Here is a 23,283-nt window from a genome sequence, read left to right as displayed (position 1 = left end):
GGTTTGATAAATGCTGAATGTAGTGTAATTTTATTTGAAAACATCCCCGTTACTCATCAGTTTCATTGTCACTGTTACATGTTACAGAAAGTTGCTTAAAGGAGTTGTGCTTTTGTGAGACAAAGCAAAGTTAAGATTAAGCTAGGAGCAAATAACCTTATTTGACTTGAAAGTATGTCCAGCCTCAAGGGGGTGTCTGTCTTTTCACATGGGAGTAGTTCTGCAAACCACCTCCCTGTATGATAGCAGTAATTGTGGTTGTACAGCACTAGTAAGTACTTTCCCCCCTTGTATTAAATAAACTCATCCATTAAAAAATTAACATTATTCAGTAAGTCATGGATATGCTTTTAATTATTAATTTTAGTTACTCTTGCTCTTGTAACTTAATGCATAGGTGTCGTTAAAACTTCAGCATTTGTTCATTCTGTGTTTTGTGTGGTTAGGTTGATAGTAGTGTGCAAAATAAGGACTGTTTGTAAATGAGTCGTTCAGCTTTGTTATGTGTAATTGGTGTGACACCTGTTCTGTCAAGGTGTGAACTTTTTTTTTTTTAATTGGTTGTAGGAGGTTATGTTGTATTAGGTGACTGTCTACAGTAGGGATTCGTAGTGGGTCTTCAGATTTTTCGCTTTGAGATCATTTTGCCACTCTTCCTGATTTGATGGCAGAGCAGGTTGCTATGTAATATGATGCTGTCATTCCTCGCCTTTCCAAAAAGCCTTCTGAAGAGTTTTTTCCTTGGCTCTTAAATGGAAAGGCTTGTCTGTTTCTGTGTGTGTGTAGAATCCTACGTTAGTCATCGGACTTGCGTTTATTTCTGCTCTGACTTTTATTTGCTGAATTGATTCTTCAGTGTGTTCTCCTTGGTTTTAGGGGCTGTTCTTTGTGTTTTTCTAGTACTTGTCCTTGTTTTGTGGTGCTGAAGTGTATTTTGTATTAATTTGTTCACTTGCATCCACCAAGTACGGCATGGTACCCCTGAAGGCATCACGTAATGTCTAGATTGGGGTTGAGGGGATTTTTCATTTGTTTTTGGAGGGGAAGATGGAGGTTGGTCATCTCAAGTGATGTTGCAGCTCTGCCAGCTGCAGTAAACTTAGGAAAAGCTGTATAATTTGCAGACTTCTTTATAAGGGCATTTTTAGAAATATGACATTCTGGTATATGACTCTCTAGCCTGGCTTCTGTTACTGGTGGGACTGCCATGTAAAGTGGTATTGTCATATCTGTTGAATCGTAACTTCAACATTTGATTTAATGATTCGTAGTAATTGAGGGCATCTGACCAGTGACCCTTTCAAAATTTTAACAGAATATGTCTTTTTTTCTTTTCTTTGTGTTTTCTTCAAATGGTATTGTAAACTTTCTTGAAGGAGGTTGTGTAGTTTCTTCCAATAACACGTGGAGTTAGTATTTTTCTAATCCTCCCAAGTTTTTATAGATGCACATTTATTTACTTGGAAGGCTAGTGCTCTTTCTAATTGTGCTTCTTAGGGACCAACATATTTGCAAATTCTTCTCTGGAGGGTGAAAATAAGCAATGTGTTCCTGTTGGAAACAGGTTGGACAGGAAGAAACACGAAGACAAAGTGATACATGCTACTATACTGTACCTTTTGTTTACTATTTACCATTTTCAGCACCTGTGGTTTAATGCTCCTTTCTGGTTATTGGTTTAGAAAATTATTCTATGCCATAAATACTGTATTAGGTTCTGCATGTTTATTTTGAAAGAACATCTGAAATATTAATCACTTCTAGTGAGCAAATGCTCATTGAAGAAAGCATCTTTACGAGTTTATAGTGACAGATACTAAGGAAGGAATATACTCATGGTTTTTCTTACGGTTTATATTGTGTTTCCCCCAGTTAAGTAGACACTTCTTTAATTTTATACCTGATAATGGAAAGTCTATATAGAAGGAATTAATACTTAAAAATTAATTCACCTGCATTTAGAAAGGCATATTATACACCCTGCTTCACTTACTACTACCATTTTCCTTTTAACCACTTAGCAGCATTCTCACTCAATTTGAGCAGTGCATTGCACCTCTCCTTAGCAGTCATTTGCAAGTTTATTGACAGAGAGTTCAAAAGAATGGGACAGTTGAACATGGCATCATGTTTTCAGGGAAATCTACACTTACCAAGTATAGACAGCAGTGGCACTAGTAAGGTAATCTCACACAGATCAAGATACAGCTGATGAAGTAGTACAGTCTGTGGTCTTTCTACTAGGTTCTGTGGAGCCAAGGCTACCATTTGGATGGCTGCAGATGTTTGCTGTGTTGATGGAGATTTTTTTTTAAACAAAAAAAAGGGAAGAAACTGTGGGAGAGACTCAGAATAATATATGCAGCGCTAAGTGACTATTATAACTGCATGCACATTCTTTGTTCTCTGACTGATTCTGTTTGCGTGTTTATGCATAAACACTATAATGGTAATCGTGTGCGCCAGAAAAGTGCGAATGATGCCTGCTAAGCACTGTAAAATCCGTTTGGTTTAAGCCAAGCCAAAAGCCAGAGATGACTCAGTATCTAGAGCTTTTCGTTTGTTTATATAAAAATCATATTAGGAACCAGCAAAAGTTTCATTTCCATCAAAGCTACAAACACATACTTGAGCACTCTCTTATTTTTTCTCCTCCACACGTACAAAGCATAGTTTTTCTTATCAAAAACAACTTTAAAATACAAAGTTGGTTTGGCAGACCTGCTGTTGCCCTTTTTATGATGCAGGGTTTTTTGTGAGGCTCATAGAAAAGTTAAGGAAAGTAACTGTTAATGTTCATGATAATGCTTTGAGTGAGCATAAATTGAACTGATTTTAAACATTTATTCTAAATTATAGTATAGTTTTAGTGCATATCTGCTAGACTATTTAGCTGGAAGAAATTTAATTTTATTACTTTTTTTCCCCTTTAAAATAAGATATGAGCAAGTCAGTGGATGTAATTGTACTGCAGTGGAATTTTACAAAGGAAGAAAACAGAATGGTGTAGTATGAGTTGGAAAGGATGTTGTCCAGCAAATACTTATCTTATTCTTTCTGGTTTTTTTAAAGGGACATTATCACCTTGGAACATATTCCTTCAGTAAATACTAATTAAAATTGCTTTAAGTACTGGTTGAAAGTGTCTGCCTATTTCTTACGTGCATCTTCTCTCCTTTTTATTGGTAGGGAGAGCATACGTCAGTGGCCTACACAAATTAGTTAATTTTTATTTTAAAAATAAGTAACTTAGCTCTAAACTTAATTTAAAACAGTCTCGGTATCATTTGTGAAAGAAATGTTCTAATTTTGCTGTTTTTCAAGCTGGATGAGCTTGTTGAATGGGCTTTTTATTTTTTCCTCTTGATAGGCTCATGCACCTCATGATGTGAGCAGGCATGATTATGGTTGTAATTTAATAGCACACTTGCACATGCAGCCTTTCCAGCATTTCAGGTGAATGCACTCGTGAGCATATGAAGAAGCACTTCCATATTTTGTTTGTACAGCACTGCTAAGACTACTCATGTATGTAGACATTTCGTGAATGGAGTCCTGACAAAGAAGGCCTTTGTAAGTGGTCTGTAAATTATTAATCTTACTCTAGTAATTTTCTAATCCTTAATTGTTCCAGCCAGTTTCTGGGGGGAGGTCGAAGCTTGTCCCTTGTGGACTTTTTCCTGTGGTGCAGAACGAGCTGGATAGAATGCAGAGATGCTCTCCTTCCCTTGCTGCCCCCCTCCGCTGCTCCCTCTGCCATCCACCTCCTTGTCAGGACTGATTGCTCCGCTGCCCTGCTACTCTTTGTCCCCACAACCCAAGTCCTCAGAATGCTGAGGGAAGAAAGGGACACTGTCCTTTGAGAGGAGGCAGGGAGGAGTAAGGTTTTGTGTTTTAACTCATTTGTTGCTGTTAGCGGAGCAGTTGTGAGGATAGTGTGACTTTTCAGGAATGGTGGAGGCAGAGGCACAGTGCGGCTGGCAAGTGGTGAGTCAGGCCAGGCTGACCTAGTGATTACAGTGGTTTTGGAGGGTTTTTACACATTTTGAATCACTACTTATTTGTAGATCTTGACTGTCTGTCACTTATGTGTGTTAGTGCAGTGCTGGGTCTTCCACTTTAGTGGGTTCAGAGGCGGAGCTTCTTAAAAAGGTAGAAAGTGTGATAAAAAAATGTCATAAAGTAACAGTAACATGGTTTGTGGGAAGAAAGGAAAATGTACCTGTGTAGATGAAGGTCAGATGAATAGGAACGTTGAAAAAATTGTTTAGATGTTCTTAATTAAGTTACGGCATTACAAAATAAATGTTGGTTTCCTATTCCAGATATGTTGTTCTGTTGATGTAATTTGTAGTCACTACTGAATTTTGAGCATTATTGAATACTTGTAGATGCTGTATATAATGCAGGCATTGAAATAATTGAGATGGCTTTGCAAATCCCAGAGACCTGTTGTCAGTTTGCTGTTTGTCTATACGTTTATAGACACTAATACCTAGAAAGTGCTTTGAAAATGGGCGCTAGTTGTTTAGACTCTGATACCATGTTGCTAAGCAAGTCTGTTGTTTTTAGTAACTGATGTAGGAGAAAACAAGTGAGAAATCCCAAACTTTCTTGAGCACAGCAGATTTTCACTTCTGTGACCTGTTTTTTCTCTGTGATGTTACACTAAAATTTTTGTGTTTAGTGTTACTAAATATAGTATTGTATATGTATAGTATGTAGATCTAAATATGTATGGCAGATACTACTGCAGCAAACTTTCCCATTGGCATTAGTAGGAGCCTTGCCTATGGAGAGACCAAAAGGTTTAATTCCTACTAAAATAAATTCCTAATTACAGGATTTCATCTGGGAGGTAAGAAGAATCCCTTCATTCTTGTAAAGGTGTTTCCTTTTTAAATGTCAAATAGATGAAACTTAGCCAATATCAAGAAAAAAGGAAACTGGAATTACATGTAGGGAAATAACAGTAGTCACTTGTCATTAACTTATGTAAAATTAGTATGTAGAATATATTTGGCTGTCCTTGTTGTCCTAATAGCTTTAATATTAAGCCTTTTAGGATACTAGTATTATTCAAGGCTGACTTAAAATAGAGTGGTTTGTGTCTTGATGCTTGACTGTGAATTTCTTTCTTGGTGTTTTGTTGGTGTTGTCTGGTATTGTAATATTATTCATTGATGCTGTGTAATAAAACTGAGCTCTGTTTAATTTTCTTAAAGATTTTGCTGAACTTGTGAGTAACAGGAAAAATTTCTGTGTACTTAATGTAAAGAATGTAAAGCATTTACCTCTGTGACAGATGATCCCTGCCTGAATTCTGCAATGCTGACACCACTGTTGCAGTGCTGCTCCAGAACAACGTTGCTATTATTTCAGTATGTGCGTGAAAGTTGGTATTCCTGTAAAGAGAAAGTGGAAGTTAGATACAGCGTAAATTCCATTTTGAGCTTTATTTAAAACCATAGTTGTACTAGCTCTGACTGAGACAGAAGAGAAGCATCGTTTGCCATTTTTTAGGCTTTTTTCATTATGAGAATAACCAAAAAATAGACACAAAATCTGGAATAGTGCTGCAGCTGGGTAGTTTGGTGGCTTAAGTGATCAGCATGACTATTTTTCTTTCTTTTATCTGAATTACCATTAGCTGTTCTTCTTACATATTTGTCACCAACTTTTCTATTGCTAAAGAGTATTATTCCTTTTAGTCTTGTGATGTCCCATCTGATTTAAAACCAGGCTAGGGTATAGCCATAATATAGATTTTTAAATTTGGAGCAAACCTGTGTGTGAACTCATTGCAATGTGTATTTGGGACCTGTGCTGATATTTCAGAGTGAGGGGAAAACAATGCGTGTGTGTGAGGGCTGGCTGGCATTGTTAACTTAAGGTGTTGTATGTCCTTGGCAGATCTGGTCTGAGAGCAGCTACCAGCTTGTAGCAACTTTAAATAATATGATTGGTTGTACAACAGATGGTTAGGCACTTAGATAGGTAGCTCCTTAATCTAGAACCCAATTTTCCTGGTTATGTTATAGGAAGTAGAATGTTTTATTACCTTACCTTAGTGGTTCAGATCCTTTACTGAACTGTAACTGAAGGAAAATAATTAACTTGTATCAGTTTGGTTCACATACGGTAAACCTAGGCAAGATCGTTGTGATCACTTGTTCTTGTGCTGAGAAGTTGGGTTGTAAGACTGTATCAAATTTATTTGGGTTAAGCATTCTTTTAAAAATAGCACAAAGAACTTGAATTTGAAAATTCCCATGGATGAAGAGTGCATCAAAACACCTAACAAGATGCTTAAAAGATTCTTTACCTTTTTTCTGTCCCTCTGCAAAAATGTGTGCCATAGTTCAAGGCCCAGACTTCTCTGGCCTTAACTTAAAGTCATTGACTCTTGTTATAGTTTTGTCTGCTACAACAAGGAGTCTTCTGTTATCAGCTCTCTTTTCCACGTAGACTTAGCTGCAGTTTGTGGCTTTTCAATTTTCTTTTCCTTTGGTAAATTGCAGAGTGAGTAGAATGAACTTGAGGCTTTCACTTCAAGATGTTTCAATTCTTTGTTGTTCTCATGGTCCTCCAAGCCCTCTCCAGCATATCAATGTCTTGCTTGAATTGGGTATGCCAGAACTGGATGCTTTATCCCACTTTTAGTTATTTATTACTTATTACATATTTATATATAGCAGGTGCAAAAGTGCTAAGTACAGGATAGAAAGTAACCTGTCTTTTCCTAATTATGTTGTTATTTACACATCCAAGAATCTCACTAACCCTTTTGGCCATGAAGTTGCAGCAGGAGTTTCTATAGTTCCTGCATTTTGTAAATATAGTCCCATGTCTCTGTTGCTAGATACACAACTTCACCTTTAGCTGTACTGAACTGTGTGCGTGCAGCTGGCTTGCCAGTTAATTTAGGAAGCGTCATGTCTGATCTTTTAATTATTTGATATATTTTTATCAGTATCAATTTCACTGTTTTTCCAGATTATTGCTAAAAATGTTATCTATAGCTGTGATGTGTTCCCTGGAGACCCTGTTATGAACACTGCGATGATTCTCCACTTACAGTTAAGGGGCAGGCAGTACTTTCTTAATGCTGTGGTGATGGTTTCATAAATGAGTAGACCGCAAGAGACATCAGCTAGCATGGATAAAATCGGAGACTGAATTTCTTTCATCTCTGCTTTTGAGCTAGAGCACATTAGGGGAAGGTTGTATTAGGGAATACATATTGCTGCTGATTATATCGTTTTTCTTTTGTGGCTTCATTGAGTGCTATATTTTCCAGAGCTGCCAGTGTCTCTTTGAGTGCTCGATTTCAATGTTGAAGACAAATGATGAGTAATTCAAAACACCAGTAAAAAACAAACCAAACAAAACCCACCAAGCCTGAAGCCTTGTTTGTGTTTCCTTCTGTGGCAGAAAAAATACTGTAATGTTTGGGGTTTTTTTCTTTCTTAACATATCCACTTCTTGGGTGCCTGTGTAGGAGAATGGGGTTTCCTGCACTCTGTATTTTTTTTTCTTTCTCCTGTTTGTAGCTTTCACAACCTAGAGCTTCAGAGGTGACAGAAACAATAATTTGAGTTCGTGGCTGAGAGCCACTATTTCCAAGTAGTAATCTAATAGATGCATTTCTCTGGGGCCAGCATTTGAAGCCTTTAGAGCCAGAAGCAGTATCCTGTAGGGTTTTACTTTGTTGGTAAGTGCATCCTTCAGGGTCTGATACTGTAGATCTTCTTTGTAAGTGGTCTCACTGAAGTTGTTACACAACATGGGCAGGAGGACTGTCATAATGGTGTAAGAGAGAAAATGAAGACAACAAGATGTAAAGACTTTAAGGCAATAATGTACTAATTCCTTATGGAAAGACAAGATAAGGAACTTTGCTGGTGGGGAAGCTGCCTGGTGTTTGAAAACCATTGCAAAGAGGATACAGGTGTAGATAAAATGGAGATGAAACTGAGGAGGAGAGAGTTAAGCTGTAGCTTGGAGAATGTTCTTTGCCATTGTGGTTACGGATATAAAAAAAACGCACTATCAACTAGAGCAGACTTTCCAGCTGATCTAAGATCCAGTTTGAAATGGTACCTGCTGTGGTACTGAAGTTGGTGGCTTTGGGTGAATTTTGATATTCAGGGGCATGGGAATTGGGAGTGAGGGGGATCCCTCCAGGAAAGCCTGGATGTCCTGCCCCGGGTCAGGTTGCTTTCTCAGATTTGCAGAATCTCTTGTTCCCTGAGATTCCGTGTAAACCAGCCTGTCTGCTAAAACTTGTCTGTGTCATTTTGCCAAGAGTAGAGGTTGTTCCCTTTGATTGCAGTAGCTTCTAAATATTACCTGTCCTGTCCCTCAGTGCCATCTATGAACATTATTCTTTTGAGGAACAAAACATCTTGTTTATGAAGGCTGTGTTACATTAATAAAGGGTCCAAATGTGTTTCTTTGCACAAAGACATTTAGAAAATGTGCCTTACCTGAGCCTCTGTAGAAGTGTGCTGTACTAAGAGACTGTTTCATATCCATGGCTATTAAAAAAAGTGTGGTGTTCATTGCTTTATGTTTCTGGTGAGAGCCATGGGAATGTGCCCCAGTTTGCAGCTTGGCCCCTACTCAGCTGCTCGCTCTCTGCTGGTAGCCTCCTTGGAAACCCTGCTCGGGCTGCAGCCTTGGGCAGCAACTTACAGCACATTGATGTTGTCTGCATTATGGTATTCAAACATGAACCAGTGTGGTCCTAAATAGTTTATCCTTAAGTGTATTATTGTGTCTGCATTTATTTTGGAATGCAAAAAAACTTGGCTGTATTTAGAAGGTGGCCTATACCTTACTTTTGTCTCAGTACTAAGCAGTGCATGGCTTTCTGCACAGCACTCAGCATAAGCAACTGTTTCTCCACATCTGTGCTGTTTGTTTCCCTGTCCCCTCTCCTGTCCATATCTTACCTCCTTATCCTCGTATGTTGGTCCTGTACAGTGCAAGTCTTGCATTCCACTGAACGTCCTGGGGAGCAAACACTAGAAAGTAGGAATAAATTGTATAGGAGTCAATTGCTGCTGGTCAGCTGGCTGGTGCTTTCTTACCTCTTGAAGCAGTGACATCTGACAGTTGGACCATGAGTAAAACAGTCTGTTCAAATGTTAGATGAGGTATGTTTGGGTGTTCTTCCAAACAGTTTTTCTGAAAGAAAACTTCTGTTGTGGTATTTGAGCTCTGAGGAGCTGCCAGCTCTGTGCCAACGTGGAAGGGCATGTGGGGCTGGCTACGTGGCTGCAGACACTGCATCAGGATCCAAACTTACCCATTGTACTGTAATAGAAGAGAGATGCAAAGTGTAAGCACTTCTCACCCTCTTGTCCTTTTATGTTGATGAATGTTGTGACCTTGGAAGAACTGCCTTTCGGTTCATCCTGGTTATTGGCACAAGCTAGGAGGTGCAAGTATTTTTTAATTTGTTGGGTATTGTATTCTCACAGGGAGGGCTAGTTAGGGGGACTTGGCATTGGTGATCATCTAACTTGTCATGACTTGCTCGTAGAGCCATTTTATCAGTACTTGATCAGGTCATCATCTGTTATTTTTGGTTTGTGGGAGTAATTGTTTCTGGTTGTGTCCTTTAGTACAATATGTGTTGTTACAACCTATAGAGGTTTGAAATGAGGCATAAACTGATAGCCTTCTCTCTGTTGTACAGATGATGTGGAAATGTCTTTAGTGTAGCTTTAGTATTGTATTTTGATTGTGAATTGGTGAACTCTTTGCACTGCCTCAGAGGTATCTTGTGTTAAAGGTTAATATTCTGACCCTTTTCAGAATGGTTAAGTGATTTGCTGTAACTGCCTTTCCATGTGTGCTGGAAGCATTACCTCACAGAGTGAGTTTGTGTGTGTGTGTATATCAGAGATAATGTCTGGTTGAAGTTTAATACAGCAATGACTACAGCAGACTGTACTCTGTGGTTCCTGTCCTAATAGCACTAACTACTGCAGACAGAGTCTGAGCTTGAGCATGATTTATTAGTGTTTTATGTTTCCAGATAGAGTAGTGCTCTCTTTAATGAGGAAGAGGGGAAATTGCTTTTATTGATCTGGTTTACTCTTTAGCTTTTCATTACACTTGTGTAAAAGATTTAGAATTAAATCGGATCAGACTTACATGCTTAACTTCCATGAATTTTGAGACTGTTGCTTGGAATTGTGGTATCCTTGTCTGTAGTTTTCACTACAGGTTTTTTTGAGTCCTGATGCAGAACTTGAAGATAGATTGCTCCTAGGTTATTTAGCTGCGAAAGGTTTCTGCTGAGCTATTGCTTTTGGTCTGCCAGGCTTACATTGAGGAGAGGAATCAAATGGGCTCTGCCCCTGGTAGTTTGCCTGCATTTCTTTTTATATTGGGAGACAATAACTTCACATGGGAAGTCTGGTAAGAGAGGAAAGAAAAAGGTATTTTTTAGGATTCGTTGCAGTTAAGTAACAAGAGAAAAAAGCAACATAGTGCTCACAAGGAAGAGTATGATTTTTTTTAAAAAATCCAGTTCCATGATAATATTTATTCTTTGTGTGGAAAAATATGAACCAAATCGTGCCAATGATATGATTCATCTCGTTCTTTTTTCTTTCTCATTGCATGTGGGCAGCTTTCAGTAATGTTAGTGGAAATTATGATGTATGAGGAATAATTATATTTAAAAAGTAATCCTACTTTACTGCTGGAATCACTGGGGTCTTACGGGGACACAGCACTGCACCTGTGCACTACTAGCAGATTAGGGAATATTCTGAGTATTTTTGAGCATAGCAGTGCTTTTTGATCAGATGAAAGTATTTTATTGAGGAACAATACAGTTGAGAGAAGTGTGATGACATTTTTGCACTTCTAGTGCTGTCAGTGGACTCTGTGTCAGTCTAATCTCAGCTGATCATGGATGAACCCTCCTCCTTTCCCCCATCTTTCATTGCTCTCAATTTACCAGACTTAGATTTTTTTTTTTACTTTTTTGTTAATGTAGTGAGTGATACCCTCTAAAAATGAAGGTAATACAAAAACATGTGTTGTGTTGAAAATGTACAAATGCTGGGCAATTATTTTAATCTGTTTGCTTCTATCTCGTCAGCCTCCTAATTATCTAATTAAATTACTGATAACACTTTTACATGGTGGGGACAAATTTTGGACTGATGGAGATCTTAGATATACTTTTGCTGAAGAAAACCCCAGCAATTTCATATATTAGTTCTTTCTGAAGTTAAGTAACTGAAATTCAGCTTTTGCACAAATACAGAATTGTGGTTTTTTATCTTTCCGTGGTGGACCCTTAAAACATTTTCTGGTATGGTTGCAGAGGCCTATGTAATGCATTTACCCCTGCTAACAATAAAGCTGCTTAACCGCTTTTGTGGAGCTCTTAGAAATTGCTCAGTGATCCCCTGGGTCTGTGCATCATTGATTGAAAATCATCAGGATCCAGAGGAGTTCAGGCTGGTAGACCATTAGTCAGCATCTCTGTGTAATGAAGAAGCATTAAATAAGGTGTCCTTACTGTAATTTTTATAGCTTTGACTTAGCTGCATAGGTGCTGGACATGTTTTTACATACCATTTCCATGAGGATTTAAGATGCCTCTCATAATATCTAGGGTATGCTATGGATTCCCAGTTTTAAGTTTTTTATCAGTTGGGAATCAGTTGTGAGGTGAACACTGGGCTCCAGATGGAGCTGGGTCCATATGCCTTGTTTTGCCTGGAGGTTCCTGGCAATTCCATCTTGATAGTTATGATTAATCATAAATCTACTTTGCATTTGTTATTTTCTCAGAGAAGTCCATGCACTTTAGTTGGTATTGCCACAAAACCATGTCTGATTTAACTGAATGCTTTATATTAGATTGAACTGCTAAGAAGTACTGTGTTGAGTTATGATTAATTAACCAGTTGTGTTGCATACATCTGATTTGAAAAGCAGTACTGGTTTTCTTGTTAAATAGGGCTTAAGGCTACAGGTTATTTAAATAATTATTAGATGTTACAATAATATTAAGTACCAGCACTGTTTATTGTGACTGAAAATTTTTAAAAAGACAATTTAATATAAATATATATATAAAATATAACATAATAAAAATTATTACTTTTTCCTTTGCTGTCTCTGTTTGAATTCCTGCCTTGTTTTTTAAACTTGAATTGCGTAACTCCTTACTTCATAATACTGTCTTAAGGCCCATATACGTACTATTTCTAGGACACAATATTCTGACTCTACTGCTTCAACCACACAATTGTATAACACCAGTGAAGATAAAGAATATATTTAATCAAATATTAGAATTTAGAGTTTACTAAAATACTGTTAAGGATAGCTTACGTGAGAGACTGTTCAGAAACCTGGAAGTTACCATCTGAATACAGATGCTAAACACAGTATTTACAGGGTAACTTTCAAGTGAGCTAATGTTACTTGGCTTACTATCCAGCTTAGCTTTTGTGATTTTTTTAAGGACTTGAAACTAAGCTTGAAAACCAGCCATTCTTGCTAGGGTGTCCAGCCAAGTGTATCAGTTTATTGGTTTAGCCAAATTGGTATAATTATACCAAATCACTACTACACTTTCTGTGGTACAAGCCTTTAGTTTTCAGTCCTGCTTTGAACTCAAGGGAGGCTTTCATCTGCTTATGGAAATTCATTAAAAATTGAATCCTTAGATGTGATTCTAAATGCTAACATCCTTTATCTGTTCATTCATTTATTTACTCTACCACCACCACCACCACATGCACACGCTTTCTTCATCTGCCCCCTCCAACAGTGGGGGGAAAATGGCTATAAATATGGATAGGGTCTTTAGGCTTCAGGGTTTTTTAATGACTTCCTGGGTTTTTTTTCCCCCCAGTGTCTGTGCCTGTGCTTAATGAGGATATTCCTCATTTGTGTCAAAGTAGGGTTTAATTGCTGTAAATCTTATGCTTCTTATTTTTAATGCTTTTGAACAGCTGTTACATCAAATTTTTGTATTATTATTTTATAGGCAAATTTAGAAAACAAACCAGTAAATGGCCGCAGACCAGAACTCATGGAATGCAGTATATGTGGTCATGGTGAAAAATACAGGGTGAAAACAAACCAAACAGTACCCATTGAAAATGTGCAGTGTAAGGAGAAAGAAAGAATGACAGGCTTAGAAGCAGAGAAGTGGGCACATAACGAGAAGCCATCTTTTGGTGTCCATGTCAACGGAGATATCCATGGAACTGTGACAGGCAACGAACACTTGAAAAATGCCGAAGACAGTGAAAGAGCAGTCTCTCCCAGTCCATTAGCTGAGCCAAAAAAATCATTTGCACATACCATCAAAAATGGCATAAAAACTCTACGTTATTCACCACCGCCAGCAGTTGCTTCACTGAAAAAAGTATCTGTAGAGGAAAGGACGGATTTGACAAACAACTGCCATGTGCAATGGATGAAGGGTAGCAATCTGAATAACTTAGTAAACACTCTGACAACTGGTGTTGGCTGTGTTCACCCAGAAAAACAAGGAAATGTTTTAATGAAAGAGGAAAACTGCACTTGTAGCATCTTTGAGGGTTCTGGTGAGTCTGGTTTGCAGACGGGTTCCGCTTTGGATCTGCAAGAAAGCTTGTGTTGTCCTCCACTGCCTGAAGAGGAAGTACATGTAGGGAAGGATGGCTTTAAAGTACCTAATGCAGAGACACAGCATGAGGATTCTTCACTCCAGCCGACTTTCTTGTCCCTGATTAAAACCAGAAATTTAACTGTAGAGCAGGTTGTAGCTATTGAAGCTTTAACACAGTTATCGGAAGCCCCTTTAGAAACAACTTCACCAGCTAAAACTGAAAGTACTGAATGTACAGAAGAGACAACTTCGAACTTCCTCCATAGTTATAAAAGGGATATCTCATCCTCCTTCACATCTTCTGCATTAAAAGAAATCAAAGACACTTACTTACAGAATGAGCAACAGCTCTTGGCTCACTGTGCTCACTCGCAGAAGCAGCTCCCTAATAAGGCAGTGTTATACAATGGCCAAAGTTCAGTCCCTGAATTGCATGATAAACCTGCCAGTCTGGCTGGTGAGATGTATAAATTACAGTTATCCTCAAGAGATACCAAAACTTTATCTGACTTAACATCTAATGCAAAATCATTTTCAGGATATACTACCAAGAAAAATTACGCTCATCATCCAGTCACCCTTGCACAGTATTGCAATGCTTCACGTAATGTTCAGCAAACAAGTAACAACTTGGAAACTCTTGGTCAGTTAGAGCAAAAGCCAACCTCTAATGATTTGAACCTGGAAACTAGTTCTTTGATTAAAGAAGGAGGAATTCACAGCCAGGATGAAGAGGATGTAGCTACACAACTAACTCAACTTGCGGCGCTAATTGAGTCAAACCAGACTAATCCAGAGCAGAAAAATGACATAAAGACATCGCTGCTTAATCTAATATCACACGAGAGGCAGCCAAAATACAACCAAGATGTGTTGCAGAAAAAAGAATCAGTGTTTTTTAGGCATAATTATAGTTCCTTACTGTTAAAGCAAAAACAACCAACAAACAAAAAAGGAAATGCTGTACCATGGAAACCAAGACACAAAAAGAAGCCTCAAGAAGCACGCTATCAACAAAATAATCAAAGCCAGCTAGAGCTGTTGTCATGCCAGCATAGCGAGTTACAGGACATTTGGATATCATCAAAACTACACAAGCTTGGTCAAACCATGCCACAGGACTCCAGAATAGCTCAGTCTGAAAAAAAATCTCCAAGAACCAAAGTACAGAGAGCACTGAATCAAAATACTTTAGCATCACAAGAGAAAACTAGATTATTTCTCCCGCAAACACAGATAAAATTCCATAGATGTTTACGTGAGGTACCGCAAGAGAAAAAAAAAGACAGATTGTTTGGCTGTGACGTCATGAATGAGCAAATCAAAACTGCAGGTTCCGGTGACCCACTTGGCATTGACCCACTGAAAAATGAGGTTGTTGCATGTAACCAACATGGTGACCTGTCCTCCCGTAACCCTCTGGCCATTTCACAATTGAAAACTGCATCCTTATTGAACAGACCAAGTGAAAACCTACCGATGTTTACAGAAAAATGTAATTCTCAGGTACAGCAAACAGCGAATGTCAGTCAGACACATCCTTTGCCTCAAACTTGTAATCAGTCTAACCTGAGAGCTAACGAAATGCATAGTGAAGACAAAACTTATGTTCAGCAGGGTGCTGTAGAACAAGTAGATCTGAAGTCACCGGTGCTGCCTGTTCCCTGTGGTGGGGCCCAGGTACCAGGTTCTGCTGAAGCTCTCAGGAATATGGAGTGTGCGGGCGAAGTGACCGTTCTGACGTCAACCAGTTTGGGTACTGACCACCCACAGAGCACAGGCGACTCAGGATGTTCTCCAGCAAAAAACACGCTCAGCAGTTTCCTTGAATCACCTATGAAGTTTCTTGATACCCCTACAAAAAATTTAATAGATACACCTACAAAAAAAGGACAATCTGAATTGCCAACTTGTGACTGTGTTGGTAAGTCTTTTTTGCTAACTTTTGCCTGTGCCTTTCAGATGTAGGTGTGTTCATGTATTTCCTCTAATGTGAGGAAGTTGTACTTGACAGTTACTCAGCTGTTGCAAAAGGACCAGTGTTTCGTCATTAGGAAAAAGGAAGAAGAAGAAATTTTTTTTTCCCCTTCCTGTAACTTTTGCCTGGGGTTCTTTGGGCCTGCGAAGCACAGCAGAATTGAGTATTTTTGGTATTGCAACTGGCAGGTTTAAATTCTCTGCTTAAATTTAAACCCAGGAGGAAAAGGGTTTTTTCTATTTGTTGTTTTGTCATTGCTGACTTGTGTTGCATGGCAATCTACTTGCAGTGTATCAGCTTCTGATTTTTATGGTCTAGAACTAGTTTTTGCCAGATGGGCTGGGCAAACATTTCCCAGTATCTTGTAGTTGTTGCGTAAACGCTGTTAAATAAGCAGCAGGGCATAGCTGTGGACAATCTTGTTACTGTCACAGTCCTGATGACTGATGTCAGTTTGCCTTAAGAGTCCGTGCCAGAGTCTACTAGATGCCTCTCGGAGAGGAGAGGTAAGGTGGAGTTCACGTGAGGCCACACATGTAATAATTTGCATTGTCAGGCTCAGTGTCAGGCCTCAGTATTGAGGGTTTTGCAAATACAGCTTGATGGGTGGTGTTAGACATGCTGTGTTTTCCAACTATCAAAGCGCACAGATGGAAAAACAAGTCAGAAGCTTAACAACAAATTGTACACAGGCAGATTGTTTCATCTTTGCTTTAATGTTCTGAATCAACAGAGTGCTAGTTAAGAGGCTTGGATTATGTTTTCTGTTCAGTAGTATATGAGTATCAGTTAATTATTTCTCCCCTCTCCCCCCACCCCCCCCTTGCAATTCTCCTTTGTCTGAAAGAAATTAATAATGTTTTCCTACCAACAAGGATATTGGGAAGCTTATTTAGTCAATACATGCCAGCTCCTGTAATGAAAATTTGTAAAGAATGCAAAATGTTACTATAATTAGGATTACTTTATAACATAAAGAAAAAATACTAGAAGATTAATAGGAGGAAACAAGCATAAAATAATTTTGATGCCTCTGAGGAGAAAAATCTGCCATATTCTTTATTCATTACATTTCAGGGACAAATGTTTTGTATTGTAATTTATTTTGGAAGATGTTTCTGTAAACCATTTCTAAGCTTACTTGTAATGGTGTAAATAAATTTCATATGTGCCAACTTAGTTTTCTCAACCTGCTTACAGAGCAAATTATAGAGAAAGATGAAGGCCCATATTACACACACCTTGGGACAGGACCAAGTGTTGCTGCTGTGAGAGAAATAATGGAGAACAGGTGAGGAAAATTCAGCATTTAATGCTTGCAGTATTTCTGACTGTCTAAACAGGAAAGAAGAAGAGCTATGAGGAATCAGGTTCTATGTTTTAGCTTTCTTTTTCTGAACTTCTTGCAGTACTCATTTGTTAAATGTTTTCCTGTTCAGATGTGCATGAGGTGAGCGTTAATATTTCAGTTCCAAACTCATCTGTCTTTTCTGAGTCCTTGCAACTTTAGGGTTAAATTTCAAATGCAGTGTGCTTTCAGGTGTCATTGAAATAAATAAGAATGACAGAGATTAGCAGCTGGTAGAATTAGTTTTTCTAGTGCCCTACATGCGAAGAAGCTGTAGCAAACTGGACAGAAAGGTCGCGTTAGTGGTTAAGCGCACTAAGACTTACATGCAGATAACATTTCTTCCCCAGACAATGTTTCCTCAGTGGCAGAAGCTTGATATCAGAAGAGAGATGTTGAAAATCGCTTTTGCAAATAGGCTTTTAAATTTAAGTATTTTTTGACATTATAAATACTTTGGTTTTCTAACATTCTCAGTAAAGCTAAGTTTGTTATTCTTGTTTTATTGAAAATGTTTCCTGTTTTAAACTGATCTACAGTAGTTTGTTTTATTCATAAACTTTTTTTAATACAGGTATGGAGCAAAAGGAAGCGCTGTAAGAATAGAGGTAGTGGTTTATACAGGAAAAGAAGGAAAAAGCTCTCAGGGGTGTCCAATTGCAAAGTGGGTAAGTTTTTATGTTACAGCAGTAAAATAATTTTGTGTCGCTTTTAAATATCAAGTGATGTGTAGTCCTTGAGCTTAAATATATTCTGATCTTTATTGAAGATTTCATTCTTCATTTAATTGATCTACAGTCTGTGTAAATGATGAAGCTAAAGAAAACAATTTACTTATTTCTTTATTTAAAATGTGGTGCTGTGTGTTACGTAGTGGTTTGAATGAGTGTGAGAGGTGCTTAACAGAAGTAGCAGATGATGAAATTAAGGGTAAGAAGACCCTGACAATGACCAAAAGTTGGAGTCTATAGTGAAATATGTTATTGGAAAGTGTGAAAGAGAGAAAAGAGGGATGCTTGCTTGGGAGAGTTGGAAAACTATCCAGTAACGTTTTTTTTAGTTTATGAACACCTGAAGAAAAGAGAGTATGATGGATGAGGAAGTTCAATCTCATATGCCATGGAGTTCATCACTATTTTTGAGAAACTGAAGTCAGTATTTGGAAATGTAAATGTTATGGTGATAGTTTTCACCAAAATCTTGTCTCACATTGCTTCATAGGAGCCAGGAAATGAGGTAACAGACACAAGCTCCAGGAGAGAGCTTGGCAAGAATTGATTGTCCTTAATCTTTGCTGAAACCACCGAGGGAGGTAACAAGTAGACTGGAAATCTTGTAACTGAGTTTTGGAAAAAACAAATTAACCTGGTTGTTAAAAGAAAAAAATGTTATTGATGTATTTAGGAATTTCAGACTTGATTGAAAAAAGGATGACGGTAACTGTACAGTTGGTAGACTGACATTTGTGATTACATGACAAAAATAGGGTTATTACATATTATGTGTGAATGGTATCGCATGCTAAATATTTACTGCTCATGTTTGGAACAGTCAAAGTGTGTTTTCCATACTAGATACGTAAACTATTGTTCAGAAAGGAATCCATATGTGCATGTTGCTTTAGATAATATTTAGTAACAAATCGGCATCCAGGAAAAAAAGATGGTAAAACTAATTTCATAAACAACTGACCCCAAAAGAAAGGAGTGATTTTTTTTTTTTTTTTTTTTTTTTCAGTATTTCAACTAAATAAAACAGTTTTAACAGAGGACAGGAGTTAAAAATCTTACCTCAGCAATACTTGTGAGCCTTTGAAAGGAAGAAGGCATTTAAAACTAACTCTTAAACTTGATTTTTCTGTTGCCAGTATCAACATACTGTCCTTTATGTAAAGCAGAAATGATAGATTTTATTGTGTATCTGCATGGCTGTAGGTGTCCGATGTGTGTACATCATGACAGTCAGAAAGCACTCGGATGCTTACAGTAAAGGCTGTGTTAAGGTATAGGGACCTGCTCTCCAGTTAGGTAGATTTTGACATTTCTGTATGTAAAGTGTTAGCGAGAGTAAGCTTTAATGTTCATTTAACTGAAGTTCCAATCTTGTTTTATGCAGCAGTGCCTTTTTGTGTGTGCAAGTTCAGACCTGAAGAGGTGAATGTTTTTCCAAGTCTGCTGTTACTGTGTGACTGTTCAGTACAAGAGAGGGAAGGAAATCACTGAAATTTCTGTAGAACTGTTTCATCCTGTGCAAAATCCACATTTTGTGGAAAAAGTTTGCTGTGCTCTCTGATAATTGTAGTCACAAGGTTCTGTCAGCTGCACAGAGACTTTCACTTACTCATTTACAATGTACTTTGGGACAGAGTAATTTCTGCTTTGCAGATGGACAAGCTATTGCCCTTAGGGCTCCTGAGACTTGCTGGTGAGAGGACCACGATGAAGCTTTGCTGAAGTAAATATGATTAAAAAAAATTGAATATATCTGTTGATCTCCCAGTTAATTTTCCCTATTTCTACTAGATAATTTTGTCTTACTGGTTCATTAGAAACATTTTAAGATTAACGGAAGCTTTCTAAGATACCTTACTAACATTCTTCTGTTAGTGACTGCATTTCATAATACTGATTCCCTTCTAAACTGGTTTTGCTTAAGTGGCTCCAGATATGTGTCTGGTGTGTTAAACACTTACTGAAACAGACTCCCTGAAAGGAGCTGATGTTTTCTTCCTTATATTTCAGATTATCACAAACTAGCAGAATCTTTTTCACTTTTCTTTTGAGAAGAAATGAGTATCTGTCTGTCCTGTATTTTTTTCATGTATTATATTTCAGGGTGATACTTTGTCCCTGTGGATGTGGACAAGAATGCTCCTATTAGTTAAACCTAAATACTATTAGTAAATACTACCTAGGGTTTGAGACCTTGTGGTAGCTGTATGTGTAAGCATTAGACCGACACCCACGTGAACTAAACTGTGCAGTGAAGATGGGCTTGCTATTGTTTTCACTACATGCCGTGGCAAGGCGACTGCTTGACCTCTTGACTTTTTTTACATCTAATTGTATAGTCTCATTTTTGTGTCAAAACAGGATTAATAGTTTTGCCAGAGATTTCAAATGTGTGGATATCTGTGTAGGTGATAGCTGTATGATTAGAAAATAACTTCCCATTCTGTGACATATGTCAGGATAAACGTACTCTTTTCTGTTTGGATTTCTTTTGCTTTTTTGATTTGCCCAAGTCATACTTCATAATAAGCTAAAGAGAAAAAAACCCTTTGAAGTACTGAAATTACTGGCCTGTCATTCTTAGTAACCCATTCATATAATAAAAAGTTTCATGTTACTGGGAATCCCCTATAACCAGCCAGGGATAAGTGACTTGACACGTGTTGGTCCCATGGTTGTGGGGTGGTTGTTGGTTTTTCTCCTTTTCTTGGTATGTCTGGTGGTAAATTACAGTTACCTCGACTGATGTGAAATGGTTTATGAATTTGTTAGTTGTTTGTGAGTAACTCCTGTAGGCTTCACCCTGCTGCACTGAAGTCAAAGATACATGTCACTGACCTCAGAGGGGGTCAGCTGCAGGTCTTAATGTTTTCTTGATTAAACCCATTTCCTGTGGGTTCCTTCTGCTTTCAGTGGACATTGGCTTGGATCAGCTAAGCTATCATTGTTATCTGTCGTCTTTATTCAGAGTTGCAATATAATTTTTAAGGCTCCAGCTCTGAATAAAGACAAGAGATAAGAAGCAATTAAAAACGGCCGGGTCAGGTTGGAGGTTTTTCTTGCCAATATCCCACCTCCGGCACTGACCGATGGCATAAAGGTATAAGAGCAGGGCAGCTGCCTCCCAGAAGATTCACTTGGTTTCCAGTAATTCGCAGCTCTGTGGTTCCCTGAGCTGGAGACAGTGACTTTGTGTTCAGTTGCCTTTCATAAATGTTGCCATCTGTGTTTTTCCTTTTCCTTCCTGTTCTCTTATGCTAGGAGTTTAAATGCTGGCGTAATGTTTTCAGCCTTGTGCTCTATTCTCAGTAATTCCTAGCAATTGTTTGTGCTATTTCTCTGTTGCAGAGCAGTGATTCGACATTTTCATAGCGCTTTCTATCATTATGCCAGATTCTCATTCCTGCATGGTAATGGCCAGCTCGGAGTCCATCTTTATCTAAAAATAGAACTGTTTTCACCATGTGCATTAAATATGCACATCTACAGTGAAATTTATCTGCCATTTTACTGCCTGCTCAGCAGTATGAGCTCCTCCTTCATTTGTTTGCAGATTGTGCTTGTCTTCACTACTCTGAATTGCTTAGTGTCATCAACAAATGTTGTCATCCTTTTATTTACCCTTAACAAATATGCTGAAGAGCACAGGCTTGAACACAGCTCTACAGAGCTCTCATCGGAGACATACCAGCCTTTGTTTCGTGTCTTTTCACCAGTTATTGATGTGTGGTCTTTTGATTTGTCCCAAGACACATTAGGGTTTTTTTAAGAGCCTTTACTAAGGAACCTTACTCAGTGGCTTTTGGAAATCTAGAAAGAGCTGCAGTATGACTGAGCTGTGACTTCAGAAAAGTTTATTTTACTTTTCCCTGTGCCTCATAGTTCCCTGTGTGATCATGGCTTTGCCCCACAGAGGCAAGTGGGATCACTGAATCAACATATTTCTTCTAGGGTCTTTTTATAAAGTGGTATCCTCTTGGTAGTCTTCAGGCCCTTTGATGCTAATGTATTATAAATCAAAACAGTGCACATAGCATTTAATACTTCAGTTGTTTCATCCTTGAGTTGCTTTTGTGGGTATTATTTGAACTTAGCAAATTGCTACTGTTTGGTGGGGGGCATGGTTTTTGGGGTTTTTTTTATTGGTTTTGTTTTGTCCTCTGACCACTTTTGTCAGAGCTTTAACTTCAGGAAAAAAAAATCCTTGATCATCCCCTGTGAAGAAGGCTTCTGATATAGGAATCTTCCCAAACCAGTGTTTTTTTCATCTTGAGCCGTATCTTCTCTGATTGCTTCCCCCCACCCCAACCCCCCACCCCCCGCCTTTTATGATCTGTTGACCCTTCAGATTCTGTTAGCCTGCTGGTGGCCTTGATTTGTTTGAAAATCCAGTGTTATGGGGCTTTTCTATCTTTTGCAAGTAGTTAGTCAAACCTTTTCACTTCTGTACTGTTTGCCTTACTTGGGTTTTATGTTTATAACTTGACAGATCTTTATTAACTTTCCTGTAGTATTACAGTGTTGTTGTATATTAGTAAGATATATAAACATAATATAAAAAATAAAAAATAGGGATGGATTAAAAATGGGTAAAAAACCTGATTACAAATACTTTTAAAATACAGCTAAATTTGAAATTAGTCCTGTACGGACCTGAACCTAATATAAGCCACTGAAATTAATGATTTTTTTTTAAAGTAATGCTTAGATAACCCACTGTTACAACCAAGATTTTATAGATCATTGAACTGATAGAAATTTGTGGCTAAATGCCAAAAACTACAATTTGTTGGCTGCTGCATGAGCCTTGATAACAACAGATTCTTCTGCAGATGCAGAGATTTTATTTTTTTTTTTAGTTTTCTAGTTTAGCTTGACTTGAGTAAGTGACTGAAATTGGAAATTGAAAAAGCAAGAAAACTGAGAAGTTACTCCAGCTTCTAGGCTCTCTACATATAAGTTACTGTTAGTATTAGAAGAGATGTGTAATTTATTAGGGAAAACAAACTGAGAAATGAGCATGGTACTTTGTGTACTCCACCTGGCAGTGAAATGGTCAGGAGGCCTGGTGCAGCACTGCTGGCTCGGGGGTAGTGAAGCTGTTGTGCTATTTGGAACATGGCAGAGTAGGAAATTTTTGAAATATATTTGAAAAGGGCTTTAAAGCAAATTCTCCTGGACTGACTGTCTTCTGGCCACAGGTTTAAGTAGAAAGTGCAGCTCCATTCTGCTTTAAACAGCTTACTGTACTTAAAGCTTTTATTTTATTTATTAAACTGTGTCTGTGTTTAAATTATGTTCTCCATAGGAGAATTCCGGAAGGAAATTAATTCTGACACACAAGGAGGGTGGTTGGTGGGAGTTTTGTTCACTTTTTTGGACAATGGTGTATTAGAGCGTCACTTTATTGCTATAATCATGTAATACATTCAGTTCGTGTGTGTAGCAGGTACTGCAGCTGTGCAAGCACTATTTTCACTGTTTGCCAGGAGGCACACCTGCTAAGTACAGAATTAGAGGAGTTTATTTTGGGTGAAAATGTTTGTAATGTTATCCAAAGTAAAGCCTTTTTTTGTTAAGTGCT

General features: G+C 38.0%; 1 protein-coding gene across 6 annotated transcripts in view; it reads left to right on the top strand.

Annotated features, from left to right (window-relative positions):
* Nucleotides 1-23,283, top strand: part of TET1 (tet methylcytosine dioxygenase 1) — an 80,323-nt gene that overhangs the window by 19,906 nt on the left and 37,134 nt on the right. For all 6 annotated transcript variants that reach the window (XM_040607396.1, XM_040607392.1, XM_040607395.1 and 3 more), the window contains 3 exons: nt 13,034-15,566; nt 16,821-16,911; nt 17,543-17,636. In XM_040607396.1, coding sequence (XP_040463330.1) covers nt 13,034-15,566; nt 16,821-16,911; nt 17,543-17,636 — 2,718 coding nt within the window. The remainder of the gene's footprint in view (nt 1-13,033; nt 15,567-16,820; nt 16,912-17,542; nt 17,637-23,283) is intronic.

This window comes from Falco naumanni, chromosome 9, assembly GCF_017639655.2.
Source record: "Falco naumanni isolate bFalNau1 chromosome 9, bFalNau1.pat, whole genome shotgun sequence".
NCBI lineage: Eukaryota > Metazoa > Chordata > Aves > Falconiformes > Falconidae > Falco > Falco naumanni.
Note: the sequence above shows the minus strand (reverse complement) of the source record. Positions and strands in the feature narration are given on the sequence as shown.